Raw genomic sequence first — 12,578 nt, forward strand, 5'->3', positions numbered from 1 at the left:
ATAAACGTCACACGTTATAACTTCACACTTGTGACTTCTCACCTCTGACTTCACACTTATCGTAAAAACAGGACCGCAGCGGCTTGTATACAAGGGGTTTACCCGCAATACCCCAATGCCCCCCCCCGAACCAAGGTCATCTTGGGTGACAGATGTAGTTAAACCCATCATCAGAACATACCAAAGTTTATTGATCATTTCAAAAGAAAAGTCAAAAAAATTTTAATGAAAAAAGAGCCAGTTGCATTCATAAAATTTAACATTCCACGATTATTGTATAAAGCAACATGAATATATAAAATCACAATTGAAGTGATTAACATAGTCCTGGGTTGTCGTGGTTTTTTTTTTGTTTTTGCAAGCTGAAAAATGCACCTTAAAATCTTTATAGAATGTTTACACCCCGGCTCTGACTGTTCCCCATGTTTACACATCCTCTTTCTTATATATATTTATATATTTTTGCCTTCTGCTTTCTAATTTGCAAAGATCCATTTTGCTGGTTTGGTCAGCTGAGTACTATCAAACTGACAACCAGTCTGAGCCTGCTGAGGCATCGATACATGGTTGAATTTATAGTTACTTTTACTTTAGCTCACTAACAAACTGGCAGAGAGCAGGTACCCAAAGCAGTTTTCATCATTTAACTTGGGCGGAAAAGTGAGTGCAACCCAAATTGGAGGGGACAGAATTGTCCCCGATTGTGCCAAGTCAGAACGAGCATTTTCTGTTTACCATGATTTGTTATCTAGAACGAATCGCAAGCTTTGATTAAAACCTATCCTTTTTTCTTTTTTAAATAAAGGGGAATAATGATCATTTTTGCTGTGATGTTTCTCTGGTGGCAAACGGCAAAATTCTAGGTGGATCAAAATAACGCAAAAATGTCAAGCATCCCCCAAAGAGATGGGCAGGTTTTCATCCAGAGCTTGTGGTTTTAAAACTATATAATTGCATTTTTGTCATGCAGCAAAACTGGGGAAAAATGTCCCACCCCCCCTATTTTTAACCTAGCTCTTTTTTTGGATAGGAAGACAACCAAATTGGAAACCGAATGAGCATTCTCCTGGCTTTGTTTGAACGATAAGCTAATTCTCAAAGTCCCTAGTATTTTTTTGTTTTTTAAAAAAGAAATATACCCTTCCCTGTTCCCCAATTAACATGGATACAGGGGTGGGTTTTGGTTACAAGCCTCAGGAAATCAATGTAAAGATCAAGACCAAGCAAGATTTTTTTTTAAGTTGGAAAAAAAAATGTGGTTAGTTGACATCCCATGGGCTTTTTACTTTGCCTTTTTTTAAAGTTCTATTTGGACTTGGGTTCAGGTCTCCATTGTTCCTTTGGTGGGAGGGGAAGGACAAAAGGGTGTTCTTAGCTTGATAGCCTTTTGCAAGGATGAAAAAAATGCAGCTTATTTGTCAGCACACTGAAAATGAAATTGCTCTTGGATGATGGGGTGGTGGGTGGTGTTTTGTTTCTAAAGGGAGGTGGCAACAGAAAAACAGTTCATTTTGTCTCCATCTCAGCAATAATTACGTGCCTTAAGGGCACTCGTAGTAATTTATCACATCCCTTCTTCTTCAGGGCTACACAAACCTTTTTCTCCATCCCTGTCCTATTGCCAACACACTCTTTGAGTATCTTCAGCCTTGCTTTGCTGGGGAAGGACTGGGTCTACACATCCAAACTTCGACTCTCTTTTGAAATCCAACTTAGATCTTCCTCCATCATGGCTCGTGTTGCCACGAAAACACTTTGTGGGAAATTTCACGATGCCACCATTGGTGTCAGAAGGAGGGTTGTTTTTTTTTCATGCTGCAAAGGACTCTTGCCAATTTGCATGCTTTGCTGCTCTATTCATGCAAATAGGCCTTGTGTTTGCTTTTTCTTCGGTGCGTCAAAAGATTTTACAGGACACCTTCAAAGGATGTGTAGATCGGTTGTTAAGATGTGGCATGCCTTGGAGAAAAAGTGGACCAGATGGTCATGATTAAATAGCCCAAATTGGGCTGTAGGGAACAGGTGAACACTCTAACCCGAAGATTAAGGTGGATGGATCCTTGGCCAATGGTAGATGAATCCAGGAAGGTCCAAACGAAATCAGGGCTGTTTGGGTCTAACGCAACTCCTTTGATCATCCATATTGTCTCAAGTGGGTGACCAGATAGTCACCTGCTTCTTTCCTTCTTCTGAGCAAAGTCCTAGAAATGTGGGGTGCCTCTAGCAACTTGACCTCTGTTTCCACACTAAATGGTGACAGAACATTGATGTGAGGATCCCAGATGTTTTGTAAACCAATGTGCTAACACATCCAGAATGTATTGCTTAAGTATTCGTTCTTCCCTTTTGTACACAAGACAAAAAAAGTTTTGGGTTGGCAGTAGCCAACCAGTACAGCCCAACAAAGATGTAGACCTTACCTCCTATCAGACCTCCCACAAGTTTTGGAAGGGAACAGAATTTGCACGGCAAAATTTGACAAGCCCAATCTGCCATTGGCCAAGTCTTGCACTCATGATGTTCTAACATCCAAAGTTCTTCCAGTGTTCCACAAGACCAGGATAGTCCGGGGGGGGGGGGGGGGAAGAGGGTTGAAGCCCAGGCACTTTAACCAGCATGCTCTTCTGAAAATAAACAGACCTTGATTTGGATTGTGTGAAAGCCTCAAGCCAGAGGGAACAAAAGGATTGCAGAGGTGAGATTTTGGTGCATCTGATTAGCTTTCGGAGTTTTCCCATTGTGTTTTTTTTTTTAAAGTGGCTTTTATTACATCCTTGTGGGTGCTTGCAGAAAAAGTGAATTAGCAGCGAACATGTCCATCCACATTTCCTTAATAAAACCACTGAGTTTGGTTAGGAAGAGGAACGGGGGAAAAAGATATATTTCATGACCTAATTTGTTGGTAGAAGATTGGAAACACCATGAGTGCAAGGAAGCAGGCTAGACAATGTGAAGAGATACAGTCCAACTTTACGCTTGCAAAGTGAGAATTAAAATCTGTGCTCTTTTACTGGATCAGAAGGAAAGCCCAAAGCTAGAAAATAGTCATTTTTTTTCCTCGCTGACAACCCACTGCAAAACAGAAACTGTGTCCTTTGTTTCAAAGGTCCCAAACCTCTCTTGATTTTCACAATCAAAACGGCCAGTTGGGGTCCTCAGGGCTGGCATTAAGAGGATAGTGGGAGAGATCAAACACAAGTCTTCTGGATTTTGCACCCATTTTTAAAAAGGCGAAACAAAGCAATGTCCCTTTTTTTTCAAACAGCAGAATTATAATTGTTGCATTTGAAGAATCCTGAGGTGGCGTTCAGCCAGGTGAGTGAGGGTCTCTCTGGGTTTCACTTCTGCGGAATGGCTGTTCTCTAGCTGCTTGTATGAAACCAGCATCGGCAACTCCAAAGGGTCGGGCTGTTTAAAATCAGACAGACAGGCAGACACACACACACACACCACACACAAAAACACAAGAGAGAGGGAAAGAGAGCCGTTTAGCCACATTGCTGCTACTGCTGCTGTTACCGCTGTTTGCAAAGACGACAAAATGATCAGGCATTTGGACTGCATGCCAACACATACTAGATTTATAATACTTCAGGAGGAAAAGAAAATTGTAATTTCCAGAATGCCAAAAACGTATTTTCAGTGAAAGAAGTATGCAATTAATCTTTGGGTTAGTATCGAACGAGCACTGAGATTTTTAACTGCTGGTAAGGCAGTTTGATGAACTAATCAGCTATGAACTTTACTAAGTTATACTATAAAAATAGAAGCAGTATATTTCTCTACAGGTAGATAGTGAAATTTTTCACAGAGGGTTATATAAAATCAGAAATCAGAGAAAAACTAGGCTTAGTATGAAAGCATTCCTATTTCTAGGAATTGCATTATTTGTGCTAAAGGTGGGTGCATTAGTGAACTAAATAATCAAGTTTGCCAGAAAATGCAGCATAGTCTTTTGGGTTCCAGGAGGGATTCAAAGAAAGAGAAGGTGATAAAGGAAGATGACAAAAAAAGAGACCGTCATACTAAAGGATGATGAATGAACTGGAAAAACAGAAAAACAGAACAAAGATGTAGAAATTTCTCAAGTAGCAAAACTTTTTACGTGTCTAATGCCAAGATCTACAACAAGAGTTTTAAACAGAAGCAGCTAAAGTTACCTGCATGGAAAAAAAGAAAGAAAAGATAGATAGGAAGGAAGGAAGGAAGGAAGGAAGGAAGGAAGGAAGGAAGGAAGGAAGGAAGGAAGGAAGATTCCTATTCATTCTCTGTCAAGTCTTTCACATCTGTCCTCAAGAGCACAGATGTCAAGTACATGATCATCCCAATGTTGCAGAAAGCAGCTTCAGGCATGTTAGGGCCAAGAAAGCAAAGCTATATTTCCAAACACCAGGTTGAGCCCCCATAGATGTCAGTTTGAACCCCTTCCTTCAGAATAACAGACAGAATAACAGAAGAGTTGCAAGGGATCTAGTCCAATCTCATGTTCAAGCAGGAGACCCTAGACCATTTCAGACAAATGGTTGTCCCATCTCTTCTTAAAAAACGTCCAGTGTTGGAGCACCTAGAATTTCTGGAGGCAAGTTGTTCCACTGTTTGTTCTCTCAGGAAATTTTTCCTTAGTTCTAGGTAGCTTCCCTCCTTGATTAGCTTCCATCCGTTGCTTCTTCTCCTGCCTTCAGGTGCTTTGGAGAATAGCTTGACTCCCTCTTCTTTGGGGCAGCCCCTTAAATATTGGAAAACCACTATCATGTCGCCCCTCGCCCTTCTTTTCATTAAACCAGGCATACCCAATTCCTGCAACCGTTTTTCATATGTTATAGCCTTCAGTCTCCTAATCATCTGTGTTGCATCTTGATTACCTTGATTACTTTAATTTTGATTAGAGATGGCAAAACTTTGGAAATATCATGTGAGATTGGACAACTGGCACCTACAAGACTAGAGGAGAGGGAGGGTTGACAGTCTGGTGCAGAAGGTAAATATTATAAAAGCAGGAAACCTACAGCAGAAAGCGGACAATCACGTCCCTTGAACATCTGAGCCATTAGCAGAACACGCCCATCCTTCCTAAGACAATAAACCCTTTTTATGTGCAACCCAGGGGTTGCAAAAACTTAACACATATTTTGATGCTCTCAAATGTGCCATAGAAGCTCGCATGAAAACGAGGCCTTCCAATTTTAATTTTTATTATAAAATTACGGCAGGTGATGTGCTTGTGTTCTGCTGGGCTAAGATAGTATCATGACAGCTGAGATTAAAGAATCATATCTAGATATATATTCAACTGATTCCAGGAATTACTTGGTTATTTTCATGCCTTCCAGGAGCGTTTGGGAGAAGGGAAATACCTGCTATGACATATTAGATGTTTCTGAGAATGTTCTTAGAAACAGAGGCCTGGCCGATGATCTGGCTGATGCTGAATCCCTTGCAATTTTTCTGCGAGGTCTTCTCTGCAAATGGCGAGGCAAAAATAAAATGAAGGATATGAGCGGGCATTTGTTTTAAGCAGTGAGGTTTGGCTTGGAGAAACTAATTTGGTTCCTTAATATGAAACTAAAAGGAAGTAAAAATGAAAGGTTAAGGTTAAGAGAAACCCACAATGATGTCTAAGAGACCTTTCGTTTGGAACCGGAGACAAATTTGGTTGCCACTTTGCTTTTTGTTTGGATGGGAAGAACTTCCCATTAACAAGAACTTCCTGGTTCAACAAAGGCCAGGACAGTATTTCTCAATCTTAGCAACTTTAAGATGGGTGGACTTCAACTCCCAGAATTCTCCAAACTGGAGAATTCTGGGAGTTGAATTCCACCCACCTTAAAGGTGCTGAGGTTGACCAGGGGACCAAGAGTTTCGATATACTGAGTTCCTTTTACTGAAAGAATTAGAAACTAGTCCATCTTCCTTTCTTTTGGATGGAGCCCAACAGTTGGCCAGCAGGTTAACAGGAACTGACTAGTTCAAATCATAGCAAAACATGGCAATGGCCACTGAGCTTGGCTAGATTATGAAGGATCTGGATTGGATCTGGCTAGAGTTTGACCTAAAGAAGAGACAGCCCATATTCAATCAACAGAAGAGAATCTTCTCCACAATGGACTTGGCTGTCGTGCAGAACATTTCCATCTGTATGGTTGGTTCCTAAAGTCTATCTGAGTTTGTCTTGGTCTGTAAATTATTACCTAGGCTTATAGTGGTCATCTTTTCATTCATGCTTTTAAGCATTTCCCTGATTTGTATAAATCTCTTTTCATTTAGAGTTGGCGCATTTCTACAGAACAGGACACACAACTGATTCACGTTAAGTCAAGAAGTTTATTCTGGAACTTGCAACCTTCTGTTTCGATCCTGCCAACCATCTGTAGCCCATCACTACTAAAATCACCAGCTATCTTCCATCCACAGCTTTGGGACAATACCTTTGGGGTCCTGCAAACCTACCTTTGCTTTACAGGCTCCTGGTCTATCAACAGTCATTGCATTCAGAAACACCTCTGAATGCACGCAAAACCTCATTTTCCTTATCAGAAGAATTCTTGATGTAACTTCTCCCAATTCCACACGTTCGAAAGTAGTAAGGCAGATGTCTCCAGTATGCTGAAGGAGAAAGAGCTCGTAGCCCACTGAATGTGAGGAATCCAGTCTTGGCAAACTACTCCATCCAGGTGAAAAGCTGCTTCCTTGCCTTGCTAGACCACCTTTTAACTAGCAAAGACTCCTCCCCATTTTTAAAAAAATGCTTCCAGAATTTTGAAATAATAGAAAAACTTTGTAGCTTGGCTTTTAGATTTTGGCTGTGGTTTGTTCTCCAAGCTTGTTTTAATATAATTCCTGAATGTTTCGTTACCAAACTAGGTAACATCATCAGCAAGATTTTCTTCTCCTGTTCTCTTTAGCTCACAACTGACCACAGTGGCACATAAGACACACATAAGTTTGGGAACAAAACATTCAGGAATTATATTAAAACAAGCTTGGAGAACAAGCCACAGTCAAAATGCTTCCAGAATGCTAAGATGTTAGCCTTTCAGCCTGGAGTGGTCCCATCACTTCCATCCTTTTGAGACACCATCTCTGCTTCTTGCTGCAAAGGCAATCTTGGTGGCCTCTATCAATTGATCCCCAGCAGGGATTCGGGAGCAAAACCATCCAGTACACCTAATTTTGGCACATTAATGCAGAGGGCTGCTTCCTCCTGCAGATGCTGGAATTGCAATTTCACGATGTTTCAACTACCCTACGGTGACACGGGCAGGGAAGGAAAGAGGGCGGAGATGAAGAAAAAAAAAGGGAATGGCAATTAAGCAGGGCTTTGGAACTGCAGCAAATATGTGAAGTGTTCCTTCTTTTTTTTAAAAAAAAGAAAAAGAAATAAAAAGCAAAGCAAAGCAGAACGCAAGGGAGACAGATAAGCGCATTATCAAAAGGTCAGACGCCCAGAAAGAAAGCAAAGAAGCGACGCGGCGAATGGCAGCTTATTAAAAAGAAGAAAATCACCTTATTCATTCAGAGAAACTGTGATTACTGGAGGTTTGAGAGAGGACGAAGATAGTAGATGTTCCCGAGCAAGGAAGACGCCGGGTTACCTGGTTCACAATGAGACAAAAGGAAAGTGGGAAATTGGAGAGAGAGAGAGAGAGAGAGAGAGAGAGAGAAGGAGGGAGGGAGGGTGGGAGGGAGAAAATCAGACAGGTGGAAAAAGCAGGACAAAAAATAATATATTACAAATTAGGTTTTTTTTTATTCCGGTATGTTTTTTTTTAATGGAGGAAGAGTACTGATAATAAAACTTGAGAACAGAAAGGACGTGTTAGAAAGAAACGGCGAGGTTGGGGATGGGGGCCAGGTAGCTTTTGATAGGAAGGCTGTCAGTAACGATGGCACCACAATGGTGATTTCTAACAAGGAGGAATAGCAGGTCTTTTTCTGCACCGCGTTGCTTCTCTTGCCGTAGTCAAACTTCAGAATTTAACTCTCTGCAAAACTGGAGTTTGGCGCAGTCAGTCAAATGGGAAGCCAGACATTTGAGGCAGCTTCTTCACCGGCACCTCATGTCTGAGGAAGCGTGCTCTTGGACAGAGAGGCTCTATTTAAAGTTCTGGAGATCTGTCCTGCTGTGCAATTGGTCGGAGAGAGATTCTCCGATCATCCAGGTCACGGTTGTCCCAAAGATGCTTTTCCGAAAGGCAACTGGGCTTTCTTGTCTGTTTTTTTCTTTGAAAACGTTTCGCTTCTTCACTTCTGACTTCAAAGAAACCAAAGAAGCTTCTTGGATGAGAAGCGAAACACTTTCAAAGAGACAATCTGAAAGGCCTCCAAGCTGGTGGTCACCATCACTTTCAGGCTGCAGTAGGTCCACTACGGAAGGGTCAGGCAAGTCCGGCCCGGAAAGATTGGGGAACTCTGCTTTAAAGAAGCGCTTCTCAACCATAGCACTTTGAAGCTGCATGGACTTCGACTCCCAGAATTCCCCAACCAACATGGAGGTCTGGATGTCGAAGTCCACCCAGCTTAGAGGTGGAAAGATAGAGAAACTCAGCTTCGAACCATCTAAGCTGATGGCCCTCGGCAGATTTCAAAGGTTCACTAGGCATTGTGTAGAGAAAAAGCAGTAGGGTCCTGCACCAGGGCAGGGGTTGGACTAGATGGCCTCTGGGTTCATTCCAGCTCTTAGGTCCCATGATAAGGGACCCTCCCATTCGTCCATACCTCCCACCAGAAGCTCACCCCAAGCCCACCAGAGATGGCTCTACAAGGGATGGGAAACATCTCTCATTGCTCCCCAGTTGCAATTTTGCAACCATTTTGTGTTGCAGCCCCATCCTCCCTTCTCTTCCTTTGGTTCTTTGCAGATTGAAAATGTGAGGACCTGACCATTGTCTCCACGAAGAGAGACAGAACAATGCCACAAATAGTCCTTCCGTAACCTCCATTTTGTTTTTTTTAGAAAAAGCAAAACATTGTGTTTCCACTTTGCATTCCCCTCCTTCCTGTTTTATGGTTTTTGCTGCTTTTGTCTTTGGTTAGAAGTTGGGTGGCTATATCAATGTTTTTTTTTTGCTTTTTAAAAGAAATAAATTGTATACTCTGGCAAAAACTATTCTTCCAACACATTCTTTGTGTAAAGTTTACTGGAAAACTACATTTACAAGCCAACACAAAGCAGAGGTCTCTGTTTTACATCTCCCTGTAACAAACCCACTCCCTCCCCCCCCAAAGACCCCGCTAACACATCAAACGGACAAAATCCCTCTGGAGAGTCCCAACTGCAACACCTTACAAGACAAAATAATAAAGATAATGTCTTAAATTCATGCTCAAGTGTGGACTGAAACCTCAGCGCCTTAGTTGATCTTAGTTTAGTGAAGTCCCAGTTAAGGCTTCAGTCTCAAGCTTTGCATTTTCTCTCTCTCCTCAACTAACCACACCTTAAACGGCCTCCGCTTTTCCCTTCTCAGGTGTAACCCCAGTAGCTCTTCCTACTTACGCGGCCTCAAACCAAGCTCAGGAATAACCAGATTTCTCCTTTCCCAGCTGTTTCTGAAACAAACTCCAGATAAGGCTGGAGAAGGAAATGAATAAATGCACCAGCTGTGACTATGCTCCTAAGTTTCAGAATGGGTGTTTTCAGCCACAGTTCATTTGAGTTCCTTGTCTCCAGGACCTCAAATCTGGGAAAAATAAAACTGGCACGAAACGGCAGATTGATCAGCGCTGGCAGTGGACTCTTCATTGAGACTCAAGCTTCATTGCAAAGCGTGGGATGTTGAGAAAGAGAAAGAAACTCAGTCCCTCTAAGGAGACCACTTTTAAAAATTCAACCGGCTTGTTTTGGGGATCTGCTCTCCTGCAGAGGAGAGAGGAAAAGCAGGGTGCTGAGATTTCAACTGGTTGAGGGCCTCCTAGACCGGAGGTCCCCAATCTTGGTCATTTTATGACTTGTGGACTTCAACTCCCAGAATTCCTCAGCCAGAAGTCTGGGAGTTGAAGTCCACAAATCGTAAAGTGGGCAAGGTTGGAGACCACTTGTCCTAGACTAAATTCTTCTTTCTTGAAAACAAGGCACAGAGAGAAATATCTATTCTGGACTTGGTTCCGGCTGAATTCCCCAGAAGGCAAAGTTTGAATGGGAGGTTGTAGTTTTGCGAAACTGGATGGATCCGGATGGATTCTACCAGGATGACATGTTTGATGGCTAATCTATCTTCAGACAGAAAGAGGGGGACTGCTAAACACCAGCTACCCTTCTGTTTGCTTGTCCGCTGCAGCTGAGTTGAACCAGATGGGAATTGTTTGAACATTCAAGAGAAAGCAAAAAAAAAAATGTTTTTTTTTAAAAACAAAACACAACCACTGCAGGGAACACCTGTTGTCCGTGATTTCACTTGAGGCCTGGCTTAGAAGAGTGGGATCCATTCTTCAACTTCACAGGCTTTCTGTTCCAGTCTTACCTCGCTGCTTTTCCTTTTCAGGTGTCTAAAGACGAGGCCGATGACCTCCGGGAGGAGGGAAATGAAGATCAGGCAGATGATGGCCAGCCAGGAGGAGGCGAAGGACAGCAGCTGGGCGAAAACGTGATGCATCCGTTGCTGCTTCAAGAAAGGCCTGGGAGAAATGGAAGAAGGGAGGGAGGGAGAGGGAGGGAGGGAGAGAGTGAGTGAGTGTTGTGGTGGTTAAAATTACAAGTCCATCCTGCGAGGAACTGGGATCAAGATTCCAGGCCCTTCCGCCCTATGCTGGGTTAACCCATCCCTTTCTGCAAAAGTATGTGGGGAAGACCTTGGGAGACTGGGCCAAGAAACCCGGCCAAGGGATCGGTCAGAGAAGAGATAGTGGAGTCTGCAGCTGTAGAGCGGGTGGAAGGAATAGCTCGGAAGGGACCCTTCTCAGGCTGTAAAAGAGGCAGAAGGAGAACCGAAAGATTCGGTCCACGTTGCTTTACATTACAGTAGAGTTCACTCATCTGCTTGGGATTCCTGTCTGATTCACCCCATGAGGTCACATTAAGAAGACAGCGTAGCCTGCAGCTGTAGAACGCACAGAGGAGAAAGCTCAGAAGGGACTCCTCCTAGTTTCTCAGATGGCGGGAAAGTTCTGCTGATTCTGTCATTCTAATTTTACATTAAAGTAGAATTGGCTCATCTGGTTGGGATGCTTGTCTCGTTCGCCCCATGAGGACGACACATGCCCCATACTAGCCCTCTGAGATGGTCATCTCTGAAGCCACTTCAGTTTGGAGGGCATTTTTGAGGAGTAAAGACAAACAGTCACCTCCAACATTTCCTTCCAAGACCCAGAGATAGCTTAAAGTAGGGGGGCCCGTCCATTTCAAACTGGCTTAAAGGTTAGGACTCTTCAGAGGAGTTGGCGAAGGGACCACCTTGTGCTGGTGACCCGTGAAGTCTTAGCATGCTTACCAAATGATGCCTCCCCAGAAGAAGGAGAAAAAGACATAGAAAATCAAGGACCCCCAGATGACAAAATGGTTCATCCATGTCCAGAACCGAGTATCTAATGCCAGCTATGGAAAAAAGAAACAAGAAATTGAACATTCCTACCTTCACATTGCGCTGATTTTTATTGAGCCTAATTAAAACCATCACCACCACTTTCAATCTGGCCCATTCAAGAGGAGTTGGCCTTGAGGACAGGCATCACTGAGATCAGGGCAAGAATTTAATCTCGCCAAGATCTGTAATATCAGACCCAGCCTGTCAAAGGTGACAATAATAATAATAATAATAATAATAATAATAATAATAATAATAATAATAATAATATGCAATTCCAAAACAACTGGAGCACCAGTTGAACACGATTGGAATTGACAAATTCGTCATCAGTCAATTGCAAAAAGCAGCCTATTGACTACTCGATAGGTAGTCAAAAATGCCAAACCCAGTCTGAACATCTGGCTGACCATGCGATGATTAATAACAACAACAACAGCAAAAACAACAACAACAACAACAATAATAGAGTGCTAACCTTTAGTGTGACTGTAAAGACCAAGACAGTGAAAACCATCGTTCCAAACGTCCAGAGCCCTGCCATCTGAAAAACATGACGTCAAAACTTGCAATTAAGAAATACTGCTGGATTCTGCCTTGAAAACAACAGTACCTGTTAAGATAAATACAGGTTTAAAATAAATACACTTTAAATAAGACGTAGCCAGAGGGAGCATTGACTGGATGTACGGAAGTACGTTGCCTATTCCTTTATAGGAGCATCAAAGAGATAGAGGTAACATTATGGCCTGTGTTGCCACATACAAACACACACCTACCAAGCAAACACACAAATGCACCCCAATCCCTATCACAAAGAACTAGGTCTTTCAGACCTCACCTTTCCATTGTCCTCTATAGAGGCAGATTGAAAAAGGAAGTAAGCACCAAAGAAAAAGACGCAACCATCAAAAAGGCCCAGGAAGGTCCAGTAGACAAAAGGCTTCAACTGGAGCATAGCGTTGTCAGAAACATTCCTAGCAAGAAAAACACAAATTTGAACCTCAAATACAGGCCAGGACATCAGAAATGCAAGCTACTTCCCCCCCAAAAGAAAGTCTT

General features: G+C 42.6%; 1 protein-coding gene across 1 annotated transcript in view; it reads right to left on the reverse strand.

Annotated features, from left to right (window-relative positions):
- Positions 1-282: 282 nt before the first annotated feature.
- Positions 283-12,578, reverse strand: part of ATP11C (ATPase phospholipid transporting 11C (ATP11C blood group)) — a gene marked incomplete at its 5' end in the record, with an annotated part of 34,172 nt that continues 21,876 nt past the window's right edge. Inside the window, 5 exons of the mRNA XM_083371855.1 lie at positions 283-3,408; positions 10,458-10,611; positions 11,424-11,527; positions 11,995-12,060; positions 12,358-12,493. Coding sequence (XP_083227981.1) covers positions 3,271-3,408; positions 10,458-10,611; positions 11,424-11,527; positions 11,995-12,060; positions 12,358-12,493 — 598 coding nt within the window. The 3' untranslated portion in view covers positions 283-3,270. The remainder of the gene's footprint in view (positions 3,409-10,457; positions 10,612-11,423; positions 11,528-11,994; positions 12,061-12,357; positions 12,494-12,578) is intronic.

The sequence above is a fragment of the Vipera ursinii genome (assembly GCF_947247035.1).
Source record: "Vipera ursinii genome assembly, chromosome: 12".
Lineage (NCBI taxonomy): Eukaryota > Metazoa > Chordata > Lepidosauria > Squamata > Viperidae > Vipera > Vipera ursinii.